The sequence below is a fragment of the Pleurodeles waltl genome, chromosome 1_1 (genome assembly GCF_031143425.1).
Source record: "Pleurodeles waltl isolate 20211129_DDA chromosome 1_1, aPleWal1.hap1.20221129, whole genome shotgun sequence".
NCBI classification, from domain to species: domain Eukaryota; kingdom Metazoa; phylum Chordata; class Amphibia; order Caudata; family Salamandridae; genus Pleurodeles; species Pleurodeles waltl.
In genome coordinates, this window is record NC_090436.1 from 918,735,693 (window position 1) to 918,759,485 (window position 23,793).

Genomic DNA, 23,793 nt, shown 5'->3' on the forward strand with positions numbered 1-23,793 from the left:
GCCCACAGCATCACCATTGGAACGCCCCTTTCATGCAGTGTTTATATGAAAGGAGTCCTTATTTACAAGGCCATGAAAAGCCATTCAGGGTGGCTTTGAGTAGCCTTGTAAATATGAGTACTGCGCCACCGTGTGCTGCTAGAGCCTCATAAATGAGGCCCTTAATTTTTTTAGTTTTTTTGCAGTTTTATATAGCACAGACCTGACCTGAAGGTATTGGAGTGGTTTACAGAAGCATCAGTTACATTACACAAGTACACATTCATTTTAGGCTATAGGCAGGGGCAGATTCTGTGATTTTCCGAGAACCACAGGATGTCGAGCAGATGCCGAAATGCTGACCTGGTACACCAGTTGCAAAGTCTGTAGCTCTGGCCATAATGTCACAGTCTCTCCCCTGAGTGTAAAATATAATCAAGTGATCAACTAGATTAAAAAAATGAAGATAGTACATTTTAAAAGTCCATTGTCGCTATTTGAGAACTCAGAAAATATACCCTCATTTTAGTTTTTCGAGCACTAACCATCATTTCTATAATAAGAATAAGATCCTCTCAACTCTAATTTCTAAAGGAAATGCTTTAGGTATTACAGCATTACAGTTTTGATTACATCAAGATGATGACAGGCATCAGGCAACAGACCTGATTAATGCAGGTGTCACCGTATGTTTTTAAGCCCAAAAGGGCTTTATTTTATCTGTCTTCTGCGTAAACCTCCTCTTTTTCAATGCAAGTCAATAGGGAAAATCAATTCACCAGTTTTTTTCTTTTTTTGTTTGTTTTACAAAATCCCCTTCTTTCCAAGTTCTAAATGTTGGCAAGTATGGTATATTGGATCACTGAGGGCGGGAGGAATGAGGTAGAGACATGGACTTCGATAACAAATGGCAGGAGGGAGATAGGCTGAGGCACCAAACTGACCTTACATGACAGGCATCAGGGGTTGCACCAGCATAATACACCACACAAGGCAAGCAGGATGGCAGTACAACACAATGGAACATGGAATGCAATAGGGAGGGGACAGGGCCATGCACAGGGACAACAGAGAGTAGAGGGGAAAGAGGCAAGTATGGGTAACTGACCATATCAGACAGACGGGAGGGACAGTTGCAGCTAAACAGACCATAAAGGGCCGGAGGGGGCAGGGGCACACCAACGGATGAGACAAGGCAGGAGGGAGGGGATAGTGGCCTGCACATGGAAGAAGGAGGACCGGGCCAAGGAGGCAGGGCTGGAGTAGTAAGCTGAACTTGGAGGGCAGGCGGAATGGGCATTGGAAGCACAACACACCATGGAAGGCAACAGTGAAACTTTAATGGCATACACAAGGAAAATGGAGGGAAAGTGGGAGGGGGTCAGGGACAACATGCTGACCACACAGGGCAGGTGGGAGGGGCTGTGGCAACACAGAAGGCCATGCATAGCAAGCAGGAGGGTTAGTGACAGCACAGCGGTCATGGTGGGCAAGAGGGAGGGGGTAGCAGCATGCACAAAGGACCATGTGGGACAGGAGGGAGGGGATAGTGCCATGGAATTCAGAAAGGCAGGGTGGAGGTGGCAGGGACAGGCAGCAGTCATCTTACCATGCTAGGAAGGTGAGAGGGGCAGTGACAGCTCAACAGAACACACAGAGTAGATAGGAGGGGCAGTGTCAGGTCCATGGATAACATGGTGGGCAAAAAGGAGGCAGCAGGAACAAGCACACAAACATTGGATGGCAGGGGGGAGGAGAGTACGGCAAGTAAGCTAAGCAAAGAGGCTAAGCAGGAGGGCAATGATGGGGCATAGAACTGGGCAACGAAGGGCAAGAGGAGTGGGAAGGCAGGGAGCAGGGGCATGGACTCGGACAAAGGATGGCTAGGAGGACTGGGTGTAGGAGGAGAAAGTTTGGGTGGGGGCAGCAAAATGCCCACCCCCACTATGCATTGCGATGGGCATTTTACTTAATGTTAGAAAAGGGACGTTACAGTTAGGAAATAGAATTTAAAACAACTATGAAGTTCACTAAAAAAAAAGGTTACAGGGACATTATAGTTAGGAAATAGAATTTAAAAACAACTAAGAAATTCACAAAAAAAAGTTACAAGGACGTTATAGTTAGGTTCAGATTTTACATGCACAAAACCGTAGAAATTCAGCTGTTAGAGTTAGTCATTTCAAGTAACTATAACTCGTACCCTCGCCGTGCACTGCTAATTACCCCAAATATTACATCACTCATGACCTCTTCTATGACATCATTGATAATATCACAGTAACACTTACAGTAAAATTATTGATGAGAAAACTGTGCATTTTTTAAAACAAGAGGCTGATGAGACAACTAAAGCTGCCTCCAGCTCAGACCTAAAAAGATCACTTGCTCGGGCAGACCTGATCAGTCGTGGTCCCTTGTTCTTGCTATATGCTTCTTTGAATCATTTTGGTACTTCGAGGAAACACTCACTGCATCCTTTACCACTTTTGCTAAAACATTTTTCAGCTGCAATGCTGCAATGCTGGGGCACTTAGGGCCAGATGTACCAAAGGATTTTACCCATTCTGTGTCTATGGGAAAATGCTTTAGTACATATGGCCCTTAAAGTTTAAACAGAGGTGGGATGTGCCTTGATAATGGATCCTGAATAAATATCTTAAATAACAGAAAAGGTGGTCTAACCCTCACTGCCATGATCTGCCATGACAGTTGGCTTGGCAACTAACTGTGAAGATGCATTTGTAAGTGGCAACTCTTATGGTATTGTCACTTACAATTGCATCTTCACAGTTAATTGCCAGAGATCCTTGTTTTATATCTCCAAATAGCATGAGAATATTGATTACCATTTTGCATGGTTAGATAACAGGGTATTTTTAATTAGGTCACCCTAGAATACAAATTAAAGGGACTTTACTAGGGTGTCACAGATATTGTATTGTATTGCATGTGCAGCAACAGGAAAACATAAGAAAACTAAGGATCATGCACCTATCCTTGTACTTCAAGGTACAGCGTTAAGTGCCTGTCTACTCAGTTTCAATACACCTGCTGATATGGGCTGGGTTCTGTGAATTGCAACATGAATGCTCATCACAAACTAGTAAGTCAATTCCCTTAGTTGTTTCATGGTTTAGAAAAGCTTAAGACTATGAAAGTAAAACTGTATATTAATAAGGATGTCCGTCCTCCTGTTGCTCAGAGACATAGATTAATTGCTTTTCATTTACAAGAAGCTGTTGAAAAAGAAAGAACTTGAACTGTTACTTAAGCATGACATTATTGAGCAAATCACTGGTCCAACACCATGGGTTTCTCTCACACTAGTAGTGCCGAAAAAAGGACAGTGAAGAAGGTGAATGCATCTGCGAGAACAACAACCAGGTCCACACACTGCTGATTTACATGAAGGTTATGAACAGTTGGAATTCAAAGCAGATTGCAGGTACATTACAACCTTTTATACCCATGTTGGTCTGTTTCAATACAAAAGAGTTAGGACCTGATTTAGATTTCGGCAGACAGGTTAATCCATCACAATGGTGACGGATATCCCATCCTTCGAAATATAAATTCCATAGGAAATAATAGGATTTATATTTTGGGGGACAGGATATATATCACAGTTGTGATGGAGTAACCCTTTCTGCCGAAATCTAAAATCAGGACCATAGTTTTGGTGTCTCATCGGCTGGAGAACTTTTCCAAGACGTCATTCGACATATAATAGAGCCTATTGTGAATGTGTTTAATTATAACAAAGAAACATTAGTTTTTGGAGCTAAACAGAAAGAGAAGGTTAGAGCTCTTACACAAGTATGTTGTTTAATCAGTTATGCAAGTTTGACTTTAAAGACAGACAAGTGTGAGTTCAATGCAACAAAACCAAACTTCTTTGCCCATATCTTTTCTGATGGGGGTATGACTCCCTATCCTGCATAGGTACAAGCTCTGTTAAATCCTAACCCCCCCCAAGATGTTTTTTATGGTACATTAATGTATTGCCATTGCCAGTTAATGTTCAAGGAGATACAAGACATTGCCACTGTTAGTGCTCCATTATGATAACTGACGAAGAAAAATATTTCCTTTCAGTGGTCACAAGAATGTGAGAGACGTTTCAAGGGAATCAAAGACAGCATTGAAAATGCTACTGAAATGGCATACTTCAATCGAGAACTTCATACAGAGATTGTCGTTAACGCTATTCCAGTCGGGTTAGGCACTATTCTTGCAAAGCACAGTGGATGCCCAAATGCTCAAAAGCATAGTGTGGGCTATGCTAGTAGACGTTTGTCCAAAACCAAACATGCTTACTCTCAGCCTTAGCCATTGTATGGGCTTGTGACCATTTCCATGTATTCTTGTATGGAAAGTCTTTTACGCTGGTAACTGATCCTCAAGCTTTACTGACCATCTTTGGAAATCCAAAAACCAGGATGCCTCTCATACTGAACGATGTGAACTGCAATTGCACGATTAATCAACTGTGCATCATCCAGAAAAGTCTCTGAATCCTTCCGATTACTTTTTCAGAGTGCCTATACAAGGTCACAGTATTCCATCCAAGACGACTAAAGCCTAAATTAATTTCATTGTAAAATCAAATACACCAGCTGCTATCTGTTAGCCCAGATTATCACTGACATAAGCCATGACAGTGATATCTTGAAATTGAAAGATATAATTACACATCAATCATGGAACCAAAACACTTGACCACTCACCAATAATGGTGAATATCAAAAATACAGAAACGTCAAATATGAATTGTCCATAATTCAGGAAGGAGTTATACTGCAAGAGTCGAGAATCCTGTGTCTGGATAGTCTATGACAGAAAGTAATTTAAGTGCCTTACGAAAGAAATTGTGGTATCGCTCCCACAAAAAGGGCTCTCCGAGAGTTTGGGTTCTATACTTAGGTGAAAGAGTTCAAAAGGAACTCGAGGCCTGTCATATATGCAACTGCCTTTTTACCAATGTTATTCAACATACTCTGAACATGTTACAACTCCCTAAGCATGTATGGGAAAGAATAGCCATCAAGTTCTTTGGTCCGCTTGATAATGGACATAACCTGATGGTGAATGTGGATGAATACTCTGGTTTTCCTTTGGTTGAAGATCTCTCATCCACAAATCATGAACGTGTTATTGAAATATTAGTTGGCATTTTGCGACATGAGGAATTCTAAGAATTACTGGAGCATTTGAACATAAAGCATCAAAAGAGTACACCATTGTGGCCACAGGCCATTGGACTGTTGAGTTTTTTATGAGTACATTAAAGAAAGCAGTATAGTGTGCAACTCATCAGAAGCTTAGTTTGAAAACTGTACTAGATTCTACTCTAGAAGCTTATCATTAAACACCCCACTCAACCCCCGGTGAAAGTCCTGTGACTTTGATGTTTAGGAGAAGAATGAGAACAAAGTTACTCCAAACAAAAAAACAAGAACATGCTTCAAACAAGGGACTTGGTTAACAAGCAGGAAATGGAAACTTATGCAGACAAGAGGCGACAAGCCTATGTATATATATATATATATATATATAGATATATATATATATATATATATATATAAAACCTTATGGCTTTCTTTCACCACTAGATAGTTATAGATAGGACCTACTTTCTATAGAAAAAGCTTTTTTTTAATTTGAATATATCTTTGGCACCAGTTGCTGAATCTTCACAAAATTTCCACAAAAAATTGATGCTTGCATGAGCTGCTGTCTGTAAAGCTTTGGGGTGATCCGTCAAGCAGGGGCCAAGAAAGAAGGGGGTCCCAAAACACTTTTTCCCATTCATTTTTCCATAGAGATTATGAACAGCAATAGCATCTGAATCACTAGGCGGAATTCAACCAAATTTGGCAAAAAGGTAGCTCTTGGTCCGGAAAGTGACCTTTTTGTTAACTTTTTAGTAATTAAAGAAAAAGCAAATTTGTATATACGGGGAGGTGAAGGCTTTGCGAACCCTCCCCATCTCGTGCTGAGATCTGATTGGCTGCCAGCACTTCAACAAGGAAGTGTTGGCGGCCATCTTGGGACTTGGCTTTAGAAATTTGTTTTTTAAAAAAGGGGACAGGATAGGGACACCCTGACCCATTAGCTCTGGTGTTGGGGTCCCAGAGGGATCCCGATAGGGAAAAAAAATAATTTTTTGTACATTTTCACAGAGAGTCATAACAGATCAATGAATCTACGTGAAAATTCAAACAAAAAGCAAGCACAGGCTCCTGCACTTGTTTCTATGAGGCCACCGGGTAGGCCAGGTCCTGGGGGCAGTAAGATTATTGAATTCCCCTCCCCCCTCGCAGTCCCGGGAACCACCCTCTGCCCGGGGCTTGATGAAAAACAGTATAGGGGGCCACCCAGCCATCCGCAGCCCCATTGACCACCACCTCCCTGGGCTATATTGAAATCCATTGTGGGTAGGCCACCCAGCCCCTCCACAGCCCCAGGGACTGACACCTTCCTGGGGATCTATTGAAAATCATTTTGGGCGGCAGCCGAACCTCTTCACAGCCCCAGGGACCACCACCACGTCCCCAGTGCCAGGGGACTGCCACCTACCCAAGGCTCTAATGAAAAACAGTGCAGGGGGGGCACCCAGCCCCCCGAAGCCCTGGGGACCACCACATCCCTCAGGCTCTATTGAAATCCATTGCAAGGAGGCCACCCAGCACCTTTGCAGCCCCAGGTATTGCACCTACCCAGGGCTCTATTGAAATCCATTATGGGCGGGCCACCCAGCCCCCAACCCACAGGACTGGGCACCACCACCTCCCCCGAGCTCTATTGAAATCTATTGTGGAAGCCACTGCAGCCTCAGGGACTTCCACCTCCCCTGGGCTCTATTAAAATTCATTGCAGGGGGCCGCCCATCACACCACAGCCCTAGGGACCACCACAGCACCGGGGCACAAATTAAATACAGTGCGAGGGGCCGCCCAACCCCCGCCAGTCCGGAGACAGCCACCTACCTGGGGATCTAATGAGAAAAAGAGCAGGGGGCACCCACGCCCCCCCCCTCGCAGCCCCAGGGACCTCCACCTCCCTGGGGTTCTAATAAAAAACAGTGTGGGGTGCCCAACCCCCGATATCCCCAGGGACCACCACCTCTCTGGGCCTCTATTAAAATCCATTACAGGGGGCCGCCCATCACACCGCAGCCCTGGGGCGCAAATTAGATACAATGCGAGGGGGTACCCAATTCCCACCAGTCCGGGGACCGCCACCTACCTGGGTATCTAATGAGAAAAAGTGCAGGGGGCACTGTGCCCCCTCCCCACACCCCCAGTGACCTCCACTTCCCTGGGGTTCAAATGAAAAACAGTGCAGGGGGTGCCCCCCCTCCTGCATCTCCAGGGACCACCACCTCCCCAGGGCTCTATTGAAATCCATTGCAGGGGGCTGCCTGACCCCCTCCAGGCCCCCAGGGACCACCACCTCTCCAATGGTCTATTGAAATCCATTACAGGGCAGCCTAGCCCCCCTGCAGCGCCAAGGTCCACCACCCCCCCAGAGCTATTTTATGTTGGAGGGGGCTACAAGGGCCTCTCTGAGCAGTCATTAATGGCCCTGGGGCCCACAACCCCCTAGACCGGCTCCTGCTATGTCCTGGGGTGCCTACCCCTGGGATATAGCTGTTTGCTGTGACTTGGTGGGAGCTTACAGCTATCACCAAGTCAGAGCAAACACTCCGCTCAGATGAAGTGAGAGCTGTCAAACAGCTCTCACTTCATGGGAATGGAAGTTTCCTCTGTTTCCCTGACAGCAAAGATGCAGGCATGTAAATAGAGAAAACTGCTCTCACAGAGAGGGACCTGCTTTAGCTCCCACAGGATGTAGGGAGCTGGCTGGGACCGCAGGGGAGTTCAGGCTCCCCCCGCAGTCCCCAACATTGACACAGGGTGCCCTGGGGGCCACCCAGGTCACATGGCCAGACCCCAGGCTATGGGGTACTTGAAGGTGAGATTGGCCTAGTGAGGGAGGCCCCCTCACCCAAAACAAAACTCAATAATTAGGCAGGGGTCCCAGGGGATGGGTTCCCAGGCGCAAGATAGACCCCTATAACCAGCCAACCCAGCACTGTGCATGGCCTTCAGCCGTGCTCAGTGGGGGTTGATCTCTTGGCCTGGCCTGTGGCCAACCCCCACAGCAACCAAACTAAATGCTGCACACACATTTGGCCATGCACAGCAAGGTTTGGCTGCATAGCCCTGTAACCAACCTCTGTACCCACTCAAGCCCACGCTGCGTACACCCTTTGGCTGTGCCCAGCGGGGTTTGGCTGCAGGGACTGTCCTCCTGCCAGGCCATGTGGTTAAGCCACTATAACCACCCAACCCTAGGCCACACACAGCTGGTAGCCATTTGTGGCAGGTTGTCCACAGGGCCTGGCATGAGGCCAGGCCCTATGGCCAATCCCTATAAGAACCCAACTGACTGCCACACAAACCCTTTGGCCATGTGCAGCAGGGATTGGCTGCAAGGCCTAGCCAGAGAAAAATTGTTAGCGGGACAGTGAGCTTTTTCAGGCTTTCATGAATTATATACTTAGAATTTGATATTTTCAGACAAATCAAAAAATGCATTTGTCAAATAAATACAGTGAGATCATCTTTCAGTATGTACCTTAAATATTTTAATTTAAAAAATGTAATATAAAAATGATCATATTCACACCTAGATTTCAGCCCACAACCTTCAGTGTGACAGTCTGGGACCTTAACCTCTATGACAGAGTGTTTTAAACAAGTCTAGTAGCTGTCCCAGTAGGTCTTGCTACTTTTTTTTGTATTTTGATTATAAATACCGGACCCCGGGGTAGACTCAAGGCCCCCAAGGTCCTAGCCGGCTCCTGACTCCTGCAGGAGCTGTCATTGCTCTAGCAAAAAGGGAGCTCCTTCAAATAGCAGCTCCCTGCTTGAAGGAGCAATCTTTTCATCTGTTTTTCTGCACACAAATTTGTGTGCAGGGTAAGAGATGTAAGGTCCACTTTCTGCAAACAGAAAGCGGACTTTGTTTGCTTTGCTTGATGGGAGCTGCCGGCAGCTCCCATCAAGCAAAAGCTTCCTCACCAAGCTTCCTCACCTGCATTGGGTCTGCAAAGACCTAAGTGAGGCCCAAAAGTGAGGTGGCAGACTGACAACCTCAATTCACCTCACTGAAGAACCATGGGCGGCAGAGCACCATCTACAAGAGCACAATATTTTTATGTGTTTTTTCACTGGTTTGACATCAGAGCTTTTTTACTGCTCCGACATCAGAACAGTGACTAACCCTTTTTTAAATCCATGTTATTGATTATGGCTTCCTGTGTGGAAGCCATACATATGTAAATAGTTTAACAGAGGGTCCTAAAGGAAGGTCTTGATGTATTCCTTATAAAATGTGTTGAAATGGTGCCCTTTCTGCAGGGTCACCCTGGATTATTTGCCTATTTGATGAAGCCTATTGTTACTGTCTAAAGAGTTCTGTACACTTTACTTTTCAAACCAGATGTGACATGCTTGTTCTCCTCCTTACAACATGGCAAAATTAGTGTAGTCCTGAGTGATACAATTCTTTTCCTCATAGAACCCTAGTATATGGTAGCACAATTAACCAAGGCCTGTAAATTAAATACAACCAGTGGACTGCAATGTTCATTGTGTTTTCCACTACAGTGGCACTGCAAAGCAGACCCCAGGTCTAACATTCCATCCTAGCTGTGCAGTTTTAAAACTGCAAATTCGACCAGTCAGAATACCTTGTTTTGACAGTCCTACATCTTCCTTTTAACTATTAATAAGCCACCCCTAATTAGACAATGTCCATAGGGCAAAAAAGTAGGACATAAAAGTGTAATGTTAAACATGTCCTCACATTGAAAACACTCTATAAGCTATTTCATTGTAAAGGGTTGGCTGTTACATGGGAAAGCACTGGGATACCATATTGCATTTAATAAACTTTTTTTGCCTTATGAAACAGACAAAAAAGTATTTTTTTGACTTTTTGAAATCTTTATTACAAGTCCAATTCACTGGTAAAGTCGGATTTGTAATAACTCTTTTGGGAAGATGACTTTTAGAAAGTTGCCTCCACCCTGCCAGTAGTCCCTGGAAACTAAATCTGCATTTTGCTTTCCCTCTTCGCTAACCAATAATTAGCATTTCAAAAGGTGTGAATGAGGTGTGAACTTGCTAATAGGACAGGGACTAAAGGCTTTTGGTGTTGAGAGTGTTGTTATGCCATTGACAGGCTGGTCTGTGGGCTGGGCACATATATCCGACACCCAGACCTTCACTCTTTTCTTGCCCCCCAACAAAAACTAGTCTTCATCATAGTGGGCTGCTTGCTGACATCACAGTGTTAGATCCTGCTGGAGTGTTAGGCCTGCTTGACAGGTCTACTGGGGTTTTTCAGATGACACTTTCAACACACTTCAAAGAGGCTTCACTTAACACAGGCAATTGTTATCTTCCACTTGTGTGTGGACCTTCATTTATCCCACCCAGCCAGATAGGCCACAATCATAGCACCTCTTTATAATATAACAGTGTCAAATCCTGTTTGACAGGTTTGCTGCATTTATGTATAACATTTGCAGTGCACTTCAAAGGAGGGAGACATAATGTCAAAACCATTTGTGTCTAGCCACTAAGGGGTTTCTGAAAAATCAGCTTTCTTCTACTAGACTTCTGTCTTGGAATTTGTTGGGAGTCCAGGGGTGGCCACAAACTGGATAAATTCCCAAAATGGGTAAGGTAAGGCCTGGGAGCCTTTACACCATTGGTTAGGGGATCCCCAGGGGCCACTCCTACCCACTAGTTTGTGCCAGGCATAAATGTGTCTTCAGGCATGCACTTTAGAACACTCCTGGGCCTTTTGTCCCCTGGGGAAACAGGAAGTTAAAAGAGGTATTTTTCTGCAACTGCCCAGCTAGTCAGTGGCTACAGGGCCTGGACAGGACTCTCCCTTTGGTCTCTGCCTGCCATCCTATGAGTTTCTGGGTGCCTCCTCTAAGGTTTTAGGGGGCTTTAAAAGTGTACTCCTGTGATAGATTGGGAATTAAAGTACTAAAGTAAGCAGGTAAATCTTTGCTTAGGATGAACCTGGTTAGTGTATCCAACCAGCACACCATCACATTCAGCTTCAACTTGCTCTAGGTCATGTTCTACCACACCTATTGGCTATCTAAGGTATGCTGTGCTTCTTGGTGCTATTGCTACTGAAAACTTTAAAAAGGTATATTTCTATTTCCCCTTATTGAATGATTGTTATTATGATGTGATTGTGTTTCTGGAGAAATATAAGATATATTCTGGGTTCTCTTCCTCTCTTCCCCTGGAGTCATTAGAACATCAAGCGATGGACCCCGCCTTTTCTGGAATCGCATTAACTAATTTCGCACCACTTACGGATGCTGTAACAACCAACCTCCTCCTTAAAATTAAATCGGGCTCCCCCCTTGATCCCGCCCCCCCTGCCATTCTCTCGCGGGTCTCAGATATTGTTGTTCCGCCTCTCACAAAAATACTGAATCACTCCTTATCTTCAGGTTCTCTTCCTTCATCTTTTAAGCATGCCATCATTAAGCCTCTTCTAAAAAAGCCTAAGCTGGATCCTTCTTTGTTGGAGAATTATAGACCTATTGCTCTCCTTCCCATCTCAACAAAAATCCTGGAGAAGCATGTCAACTATCAATTAACCAGCTATCTGGAGAGCCACGAACTCCTCCACCCTACTCAAATGGGCTTTAGAGCTCACCATAGCACGGAGTCAGCTCTCCTTACAGTGACGGAGTCAGTCCGTCAACTTTTGGATCAAGGGGCTTATGTAGCCGTTATTTTACTTGATCTTAGCGCAGCTTTCGATACGGTGGACCATAATCTTCTCTGCTGCAGGCTCTCTGAATTAGGGATAGGAGGTTTAGCACTGTCTTGGCTTTCTGCTTTCCTTAAAGGAAGATCCTTTCAAGTTCTGGATCGAGCCTTTTTCTCTGAGATTTTTCCATTGACTTGTGGATTCCCTCAGGGCTCCTCCCTGAGTCCGACTCTTTTCAATCTTCATCTATCCCCGCTGGCTAAAGTGATTGTTCCTTATAACTTCTCCCTGGTCACCTATGCCGACGATACTCAGCTTGTGGTATCACTATCTAGTTCTGGGGATTCATCCGCGGCCAATCTTTCTTGCTGTATGAAGGATATTGGAGACTGGATGATTCAATCTAAGCTTAAATTTTATGATGGGAAATCAGAAGTTATTGTGTTGGGCAATGGTTCCCCAGCCTCCCCCCTCTCATCGCACTCCGAGTCTTTTAACAACCTTCCTCCACCCAAGGCTCAGGTAAAAAGCCTTGGCTTTTGGTTGGATTCCCGCTTGACTATGGATTTTCAAGCAAAAAAGTCTCCTCTACATGTTTTGGTATTTTAAGAGTCCTTAGGAAGGTTTTTAACCTTCTACCCTCTACGGCTAGAAGAATCCTCGTTCAAACTCTGATTCTCTCCCGCCTTGACTATGGGAACTCTCTGTTTCTCAGTTCCCCGGCTTATGTGATAAAGAAGTTGCAGACAGTACAGAATGCAGCAGCCAGGCTCCTTATTGATCTTCCCAGACATCTATCCGCAAAGCCGGCTCTTTCAACACTCCACTGGCTCCCCATCAAGCAGCGTACCCACTTTAAAGCCCTGTGTATTGTTCACAGGGCCCTCCATGATAAGGGTCCGATGTTCTTTAGAAAACGGATCCTTATCTATGCCCCCTCCTGAAGTCTGAGATCTTCCTCCTTCCGACATGTTAATATCTTTCGGTTTAAGAGAGCTTGGGGAGCCAATTCCTTCTCTACCAAGGCCGCCCGCCTTTGGAATGATTTTCCCTCTGAGCTTCGTTATGAACCCTCAGAGCAGCTTTTTAGGAAAAAACTCAAAACTATCCTTTTCTGTAGGTAATTTTCTGGATCTTCCTTGTCTCTGGCAGTAGTTATGTTATGTTAGCGCTGGGATGCCTTAGGGTAACTATGCGCTTTATAAATCCTTAAAACTAACTAAACTGTTTGTTAAAGTTCACTCTATGTTTCTAGTTCATTTGGGGATTTATATTGTTTTGCGTATCAACTTTATTACTGTTATAGAACTGTGTAAAAACTTTAGTTGATGCCTCTAAGTTAGGCGTGTCTGCTCTACGCCAAAGATACCAGGGAGTGCGGCTCAGGTTTATTTGGTGACTTTAGTGATTCACCAATACGAGAATTGTGACTTTTACTTGAGGTAGGTACTTACACTCCCCAACTAATAACCCAATTTGTTACACAATCCTAGTAGAGCAAATAACTATTGGGACAATTGTATTAGAAAACTACATTTATAATTTCATGGAAAGGGATCCACATCCCTCTGAATGTAGTCAAAAGCAACCAACGCATTCAACTGAAGATAATTGCATTGCAAGCCTATTTTTACATTATTATAGTGGCTATGCACAAAATAAAGTTGAATGTATGCCATTGTGACAGCTAGGTTATATCATTTTAGAGCTGGGGCTTCGCCCTTGGCATTACAGAAGGCAATCACTTGAACCTCAGTTTATTATGATTAAACCTAGCATTTATGTTAGATATGCATTTGCTAAATCTGTATGACCTGTTTATTTCACCTATTGGAAACACAGAGTTAAATTATATGACATGTGTAATGCATTTCATATCAGCCGTCAAATGGTCATGTGGTAAGAAAAGCAGGCAAAGTGACAGAATCTCAGAAAGAAAATCCTTACCAATCCAATTCTTATCTTTTGAGCTGGACATGCCATATGACATAAACTAGCAGAAGATGGACTTATTAGAGATTTTTCAATATGCTGCATCAAAATTTAAACAGAGACCAGAAGAGATATACTGCATGCCACATGGCAACTTTCTTAAATCTCCAGTGAAATATATATAAATCCTTTAAGAATAGAACTCACATTTTTATAAGTGTATCCACTCTAATGTATCCTAGCTGCACCTGCCAGGTGGTCACTGTAAAAACATATTTGCTGCCACAAGTGCCAGGCCAATGTACAAGGTGAGAGAAAATGGATGTTTTAAGCCCCAGACACACTCAATCTGAGTGATACATTTTGAACTGAAGTGGGTGAGAATATGGGAGCATAGGGGCTAGTGAATGGCCTAAAGGAGAAAATGACTAACTTACCAGCCTTTCTGAACAACTATGAGTAATGGGATTTGAGGAATGTTAGAGCTGACATCCTTGGCATGGTATTCCATCCAGACTTTTTTCCTTTATTGCCCGTCTTTCTCTGAACTCGTTTTTGTTGACTTTCATAGTCTGTGCACTTTATCACTGCTCACCAGTGGAAAAGTGTGGGTGCTCTCCCCCTTAAACTTGGTAAAATTGACCTAAACCTAATTGACACATTTAATTTACTTATAGGTCCCTAGGAAATGGTACTACATGTATCCAGTAAATTAAATGCTATTAATGGGCAGCAGCACTCCTTGGGCAATCCATTAAAGTAGCACTGCAAAGCCTTCTCAGGCCTGCCATAGCAGCCTGTAGTGCAGTTTTAAACTGCGATTTTGACCTGTCAAAATAATCCTTTTACTAGGACTAAACCTTCCTTTTTAATACTCATAAGTCACCCCTAAGGTAGACATTAGCAGTTAGCATTTTCTGCTTAAACCAAATGTGCCTTTTTGCCCCTGTTCAGGGTCACATTACTGTAAATGACCCTCCTGTGATGTGTTGTGTATTCCTTCCAGAAAGGAAACAAAAGGGCCATGGGGCATGGTGTTCCTCTCCTGAGCTTCAAATGGTAGCCTTAGGGCTATGTCCACCCCCTTCCTGACTTCTAAAAGCTGCCAGCCATGCCACAGACAAATGCAGCTCACACCTAGGCCTGTGTGCCCTTTGTTATCCTAAGCAGTTTGGACCCACACCCTGGAAAGGGAGAAAGGAAGACAAAGAAGTCACCCCCCATTCACAGTTGGCATTGGGTATAAGAATAGCACCTCCAGGACATCTTATGAGTATACTCCTGGACCTATGGAAAATGTGGAAGAAGGGCTGCCCTACTTACTGAAGAAGGAAGACTGAACCTATTTGCCTTGAACCCAGGATCCCTGAAAGTAACTCCAAGGGTCAGTTGGCTGACCTCCTATTTGATCTACAGGGGCACAACAAGCTTCCAGATGAATCCCAGCAACTACCCAGCTGACGAATACCACCTGTATCTACCAGGACCTGCACACGCCCTGCTGTTGGCCTTTTCTGGAGTGAGTCGTGGCTGGTATCAGAGTGTACTCTTCCTGAACTCCAGGTGAAAATCCTGATGTTCTGGGCTTTTCTCAAATGCATGTGGACACTTCTCACAGGGAAATTACCTTCTGTGATGTTCTCCAACGTGAAACTCCAGGAACAACCTGCTCTACTTTTCACACCGAGAATGCCCGCATCAAGTACCAATGCAAATGTCCAGCAGCGACCTCCTTGTGGCCCCTCCAAGACAGAGCTCCAGCAAGACCTAGAGCAACCCTGTATGGTCAGAAGGACTGGTTTCAAAATGGCATCCCAACATCCCATTTAGACTACCAAATGGTGCTGACACAAAAATACAGCTTTACTAGCTTTTAAAGGGCTAGGAAACAAAAATGGTGTGCTGAAAAGGGTGTTCTGAAGAATTCACAGTTGAATTGCACTGAAAGCTGCATTCTTCTATTTCCAGGTATGAGTTTGGAAAATTAAACTAAAAGGAGGTTTCTGTTGACAACCATGAAAGAGCCATGTGAATTACATTTATCAGCCCCACTATGGAATGTGGCAAAGCTAAAAGTGTTTTACCCAGGTGTATCCTGCCAGAGAATACAAAATGCAAAATCAAGAAGGGTCTTGGGGGAAGGTGATAAGCACATCTTTAAAGTATGTCCATTCACTGCTAATGCCCTCATTATGTGCCAACCAGCGCAGAATCTCTTTGAGATACTGCCCAGAGCAAGTGGAACGTCTCAGCAGAAAAAGGCCTGGAATTGAAAATCTGAATTCAAAGCTCCTTGTCTGATATGGTATCCTTCACTCTGGGGCATTGTACTTGGAATATTTGAATTCAGAGGTGGAGATACCAAATGGAATAATTAACTACAGCCCTCTGAATTCTAGGCAACTTTTAATGAGTCTCTAATTCAAATGACACAAATATGTCCTGACATCATAGATTCTTATGCAGAGGAGTCTGTGGGAGGAATCATCCCTGGGCCATTAGAGTTTATCTATGTAGAGATTGTTGCAGATCCAGGAATCAAACACGGATACTATCTGTATGCTTATTGTCATTAAAAGGACAGTTGATTGTGGGAGCACTGTTAAGTTGTTTATGTGTCATTCTTCTGTTTTTATTCAGATAGCAAAAACATTAAAGAATTGTTAGGAATACTTGAATTAATCTTTACCAAATCCTGGGGCTCTTTTCCTTTTATTGATTTTTGGTTATTTGCCACTTTTGGTGCCCTACTGTAAATCTCTGTCTGGAGTGGATAGACTAAAATACATCTCTGAGTGATTGTCAATGGCTGATTCTACTTGCAAGCAGTTCACCCATCGCTCTTGTTCACCTATCACTCGTCTTTTCCTCAAATTATATTTTACACCATTTTTCAATCAAAATACTTTTATTTTTCTTCAGAGAAAAGCCCTGAGTGTATTAGGTATGCACAGTTCTCCTGTGTTCATTGTGCTGTGGAATTCAAGCTATATTTCACTGACAACGATTTTGAAGGCCACAACAGGTCTGGTGTTGTGTGTGGTCCTTTTCAGAGGGGACCTTTACTGGCAGTTTGGACTGCACTCTTCCTACTGGAGCAAAACCAAGGCTGCGTTGATTATAGCTGGTCTCTGGAGTGGCATACTGGGTTAAAAAACCGGTTAGAATGCAACCCAGGTTTCCCAGTGGTTGGGATTATGTACAGACATTTCACCACCTTTGTGTATTTTTAAGTACATTCTCCAAGTGTGATGGGTATACCCAAATGTGGGTCCTGTGCTCACTGTGCCACAGGATTCAAGTTGAGCCTTGCTGACAAAAGCTATGGGGGTCATTCCTACCCCGGCGGGCGGCGGGCGCCGCCCGCCGGGCGGAAACCTCCAAAAGACCACACCGCGGTCAAATGACCGCAGGGGTCATTACAACTTTCCCGCCGGCCCAGCGGGAAAGCCCCTGCAAAGAGGAAGCAGACAGTGAAAATCTTTGTGGGGCCCCCAGGGGTCCCACGACACCCGTTCCCGCCAGCCTCAACACCACCAGGAACAGGCTGGCAGGAAGGGGGTCGGAATCCCCATGGAGGATTCCCTGGGCCAGGGGAAAACCGGCGGGAAACCTCCGGTTCCCCTTTTCTGACCGCGGCTTTACCGCCGCGGTCAGAATGGCCCGGGAAGCACCGCCACCCTGTTGGCGGTGCTTCCTCTGCCCTCCACCCTGGCGGTTTGAAACCGCCAGGGTCGGAATGAGGGCCCATATATTCCAGGCACAGGAAATGGTTTGCTTGTGATCTTGTTCAAATGGGCCCTGGCTTGACGGTCCTGACTGGACTATAACTATTCAAGCAGATCTAATGCTGATTTGAATGTAGCTGATCTTTATCTGAAGTGTCTCACAGGGTGACTGAGGCTATTTTCAAGCATTCCATCCTTCACCTTTATGTTTTCCTCTAATTAACTTTTATAACATGTTTCAATAAAAAATAATTAACAAAACATGAAGAAAATTAAGAATCAGGTGTAACACTGACCTCACTTTCTTTCACAGGTGAATTTAGAAATGTACTAGCTAAATCTGCTAAAAACATCTCACATTTTTCATTTGAAACACTTCAGGGCTTGTCCATGTTTCTGTGCTCACACACATAGATTAATCCAGCTCTGTCCATATTAGCCTCTTCAAGAAATATAACAAGAAACTTCAAAGGAATAAGAGCAAGATGGCTAAATTGTTTCAGACTCAAGGAAGAGTGAAACATGAAACCTACCCTGAGTCAATGCACTGCCACCCACATCAACAAAACAAAAAGTACAACAATCTGTGCACCATTCACAAAGCATTCTCCAAGAATTTTCCTATTTAGCTCCACTTCTTATCTCTCCACTGCCAACCTGCAGTTACATGCTGAACCATTAACAAAAGATAAGACAAAAGAAATGGAAGAAGAAACAGAAAGGCTTAAATTGCACGCTCTTTAGCCACCGACACAGTTCATGCAAAGAATCAAGAATGTTTAAAAGTTTCAGAATGAGTTGAAACACTCACTCTTAAGACAAGACTTGGTCCATAGACAGATCACTAAACCACAAATTTATAATTTCAGAAAGAAATACAACCCATCTACCAGCCTTTTTGACCTTAATAAACAAACAAAATCCTGCTTCAATTGATTCCAATACCCAACTGGATAAAAGTATTGATGCAATGGTATAATCCATCATTTGTCAACAGTATGAAGATTTGCTGTCCTTTCAAGACCCCTTCAAGATGGTGCCCTACTGAAAATTCAAGACAGATTCACGCATCAACATGCAACCAAAAGGATAAATATATCCTAGAATACAGCTGTAATGGTTAAAGAGACATATACCAGTGGTGAAGAAAGCAATGAACTGCACCTGCATACCAAAGACAATACTTGGAGAACAAACTAAAATGTGCCCTTCTACATCCAATTAAGTCTATTTATTAGATTAGATTTTAAATTGAATCTACTCAACAAGTCTCTGCAAAGAGAAGGAAATTGCAAGTATCTTATGTTTATGCTTAGGTTTCAAGGAACTTACATGACGTAAGGGATTATGGCCCTCATTTCAACATTGGCGGGCGGCAACCGCCGCCCACCAAGTTTAAACCATCCTGGCGGCCGCCTATGCGGCCGCACTCCCACAGGGACTATTTTGAGATCCCCGCTGGGCCGACGGGTGAAAACCTGGTTTCCACCCGCCGGCCCAGCGGGGATCTCGGCCGCAACACGGGAGCCGGCTCCAAATGGTGCCTGCGGTGTTGCGGCTGTGCGACGGGTGCAGTTGCACCCATCGTGCTTTTCACTGTCTGCTATGCAGACAGTGAAAAGCTCCATGGGGCCGTGGCAGGGGGCCCCTGCACTGCCCATGCCAGGGGCCCCACGACTCCCCTTTCCGCCAGCCTTTTCATGGCGGTTCATACCACCATGAAAAGGCTGGCGGGAGGGGGACTCGTAATCCCCTGGCCAGCGCTGCCCTCAGGGATTACAACCGCCGGGACAAAAGTGGCGGGAAACCAGCGGGACAAAAGTGGCGGGAAACCGCCAGTCCCGGCGGCGCTTCCGCTGCGGTCGTAATGCCAAAGTTTGTACCGCCAGCCTGTTGGCGGTACAAACTCCAACACAGCCCTGGCAGTCTTTGACCGCCAGGGTTGTAATGAGGGCCTTAGTTCTCTAACACTCAAAAGTATTATAAATTACTCTAAGAGTTACTAATTCAAATGTTAAAACTATGAGTAGATGAAAATTGGAAGGGGAATGCAATGCTCGTATGCCAGCTAATAAAATAGTAGCTGTATCATTTATGTCTTTTTATGGCTTTTTTAAAATCACAAATGATGAACGAATAAAAGAAACACAGAGGACTTGCAGACCAGTCTTATCCCAAGGTCTGCTAGTCCACAATGCTGCTATGTAATCAAATCGATCACAATATATTTGTCACTTTTGTATTCTGTGACATACTGTAAATACTTTACTTTACAAAGAATATTGACAGTGGCATTACATAATACAAATAAGAGCCTTACAAGCTTACCTCCTGTTTGAGTGATGACTTTGATGTCATTAGAGAGTGGCCCATCCCCAACAGAGGTAAATGCCAAAACTTTGACAAAATATGTTTTCTGCGGCACTAAGTTTCCAATAGTGGTGATGTAGCTGTCAGCTACATTGTGTTTAGTCCAACTGTTGGCATGTTGAGTAGAGTCCATGGTATAATACACTCTGTAGCCCTGAATCTTTCCATTGGGTTCTTCTGGCTCTTCCCACTCAACTAAAATGGTGGATGGGCTGAGCATGCGAGCTTGTACATTACGAGGAGGACTGGACGGAGCCTGCTCTGATGTCCTTGTCATCACAGGTTCACTTGATGGGCCCCGACCAATGTTGTTCACAGCAACAACCTTGAATTCATACTCTGAATAAGGACTTAGTCCTGCAACACTGTACCGTGTGGTAGCCACACCATCAATCTCTTTGTACAATTCCTCAGAATTCTTAGGCTTGTGTAGGATTATGTAGTAGGAGACTGGCTCAGGGTTTCCAGAGTCCCAAGTTAAGGTTATGCTGGTTGCTGTGGTCTCTGTCACTACAGGAGTTCCTGGGGGTTTTGGTAAGGCTAGAAACACCAACACAAAAAAAGAAGTATTAGTTAAGCAAATGGAAAGCATTATTTGTACTTATGGCCCCTTAAACATTCAACTGATGTAGTAACACCTACCCCACTAACCAGACATATATAATTTGTAGCAGCATATGTAGCAGTTGTTGTGGATTAAATATCTCAGCATATGTAGAAAACACACAGAATCCCCAAAGACAGATGTGCAATAGATGGCAAATTTATGTGACGTTTGGTGTGATTGATGGTGAATTATCTGTTTCACAAGGAAAGGTGCACCGTGACCAATAATTCCCAATGACACACACCAAAATGTACAAAGTGTAACTTGTAGTGCCCAACAACGTACAGAGGCACAAATGTAAGCATTTTTCACAACAACCACATTTGCTGTACTACATTGAGCTAGGGGAAAGCACATCTCAGAGCCAAATGTTCTAAGTATGGCCTGCTGCTGTAATTCCCAGCACTGGTGCTCTAAACAGCTGCCTTGTGCATGGCAAAGGCTCACAGAACTCAGTGTGTGCTATATAGTATAGGATTTGTACTGGAAGCATACATTCACAGTAAAATGTCCTTTGTCTAGACAAACATAAAAGGATCTCATGCACGGGACTTGTGCTGTGCAATTCATCACACATACAATGCAAGGATCCCATGCAGTGGTTTTGTGCAGTGCACTTCAACACATATACAATGCATGGGTTTGTATACGAAATGAAAACATCTCTCCTTGTTAGAACCGTCTTCAAGGAGGTGTCAGTAATTGATGCAAATCCCAGTCTATATTAGTAGATTGAGCTTTGCATTGAAACCTTCTGGTGTTCAGGATAATTTGCCCATGTACACACAAGAAACACCCTTTTAAGTCAAAGCAGAGCACACTACTGTCTGTGCTGAGAAAGGGGCACCTTCCCAGTGCAAAATGCCTTTTGCGCTGGAAAGTTAACACCATGCACACTTTGTGCCATTTTGTGGTGCTTTGCAGCGCTTTGAGTCAGTACAGGGCCTTAGTAAATCTGGTTCCTTATGAAGAATTTGTCATGTAAAAAATGAGAATGTACAAAGTAAGTCTGTATGCTTAGCTGCAAAAATGAAAAAACACTGCACGAGTAAACAAGCATTGACAAGTCAATAGTTTGGACATTTGGATCTAGAAATCTATTTTTTGTGATGCAACGTCAATGCTATTTACGGAAAAGTGGTCCTAATCAGCCTGTTATTCCATCCGTCGGAAATACAATGCATCTAGTGAAGACGTACCTAATATTAAAAAAATGTCATTCTTACTTAAATTGGGGTTGATAGACATTTACATTCACAGCAGACACACTGCCTTTAGCAGTCAGAATTACGATGCTTTTAAAGGAATTTCCCTGTTACCCTATTGCATCTGGTAATGGCAGACACTCATCTTTAATTTCCTTTACCTTGTCCCTCTTCAGCTGGCCAGGAAGTGACCTCCCTGCTTAATAAGGAACAAGAGGAACGGAACTCAGGAGAAGGTAAAAGAGGAAATGGAGAGAAAGAGAGATTGGTGATGGAGACCTAGAGGGTATAACTAAAGCAATGGAGCTATAAGAGGAAGGTAGATGCAGAGGAGTAGAGGTTTTTGGATAAAAGGAGAGGTAGAATGGTAGAGTAAAGAGAAATTAAGAGGCAAAGATGGATAGACAAGTCGAAAGAGGGGGCAGGATCGCAGAAAGAGAGATGGGAGAGAAGACAGAGAGAAAGACTTAGATTGTGGTTGTGAAGGATATTAGGGAGAAATGCTAGAAGGATGACATGAAATAAAAGCAAGAGGACTAATGAGAACATTACAAAATAAAAGGGGAGGGGGAGACTGTGCACATGATAAAATACAACCTAAACTCACATAAAACCAATGTGCCACAATAATGACAATCTGCTTTAACCTGCCTGACTGAGATTAAGTCAGCAAGCCAATATAAAAAAGCCACAGAAATGTGTTGTGTTTCTCAGGGAAACATTTCACCCACTTACCTCCCCTATGGTAAGACCTACACCCAGGAAAGTGAATGTTTGGGAAATGCATGTGGAGCAGAGCACATCCACTTGACTGCACATCATCAAATAATGCATATCATAGAGAAAGGCACATCAAACTTCTTTGCAGATAGTGCACTTCAGAATGTGCAAACTAAAGAGTTTTTGCTGAGGCGTGCTCACTAGGTATTAGAGAGAGAAAGATGGGTTTTATAGAGAATGAGAAAATGTAGCGGTGGAGTGATAAAGTGAGGAAGTGAAGAAAGAGGGGGAAGAGTTACAAAATGTTCACACAACAGAAAAAGCAAAGTTGCTGCACTGCGTGAAAGAGAGAGAAAATAAGCATCACATCCCCTAAGATATTGTGCTGTTTTCCTCTCTCCCCGTGCTGGTGCACGTTAGGTTGCCAAACGCCAGTGCATACACCCTTACACCATTGTGCAAGGGTGTGTGTGTTCTATCAAGCAAAGGTTTTGCCCTGGAAGAGAACAAAACCATACTTTAATACTTGTATCACTTTGATTGTGTGCTGTACAATGCAGCATGTATGGAAAGTTAGAAAAATGTCGAGAGTTTAAACACTTGCTCCTATGCTCTGAGAAGGTGTCCATTTTTGGTGCAAATCCTAGTCTGCCAGTGTTTGTAGATAGGGAATTGCATGGGAACACACCTATGCACCAACCATGGCACACCACTTGACTGAACTTAAAGAAGTGTAAAGCAACATATAGTGGTACTTTGTGTTAACATAGTTAGCTTTTCAAAGTAAATCCTAATTTGCAATATAATGCAAATACAGCCACAACATGTTGCACTGGAATTGTGTTACAAAAGTAACACAAACCCAATGCGAAGTGTTAGTGTTGCAGTGGAGAAAAGGGCTAGATTTGAGACATGGGAGATAGATGAGGCATTGAGGGGGAGGTTGGAAATTAGTGCGTTAACTGGGGAAAAGAGTGGTAGAAACAGATACAAACGTCTAGTGAATCAAAGAGAATAAATAAAAAAAACAGAGAATGCACATCAGGAGGTGCAGATAGGAGTGAGCACACCTGGGAGAAAGACTGAGCCACCTTGAGAAATAGAACATGACATGGAGACAGGATGGTTCTTTTAGTAGATTATTTCCCCCAAAAGTAAAAAAAAAATCCACGTATAAGTGTGACCAGGAACAGAAAACCTGGGAGATGCACAACATTGTGGAAAGCATGGCATTGGTGATCATGGAGTGGATTGTGAGAAATGTATATCAGGACGTGCATACTATGATAGGGACATAAGGAAGTTCGCATTAGGGCGAGTGCATGATGCGTGATACAGGTTTATAAAGCATGTTGAAATTTAACAATAAGTGTGTTATTTGTATTACTGAATTTCATTTGTAAAGTTTTTCTTTTTCTTTTCAGATTAC

General features: G+C 43.7%; 1 protein-coding gene across 19 annotated transcripts in view; it reads right to left on the reverse strand.

Annotated features, from left to right (window-relative positions):
- The window catches only part of PTPRD (protein tyrosine phosphatase receptor type D), a 3,982,777-nt gene that overhangs the window by 307,092 nt on the left and 3,651,892 nt on the right, over window positions 1-23,793 (reverse strand). For all 19 annotated transcript variants that reach the window (XM_069230134.1, XM_069230131.1, XM_069230149.1 and 16 more), the window contains one exon: window positions 19,791-20,372. In XM_069230134.1, coding sequence (XP_069086235.1) covers window positions 19,791-20,372 — 582 coding nt within the window. The remainder of the gene's footprint in view (window positions 1-19,790; window positions 20,373-23,793) is intronic.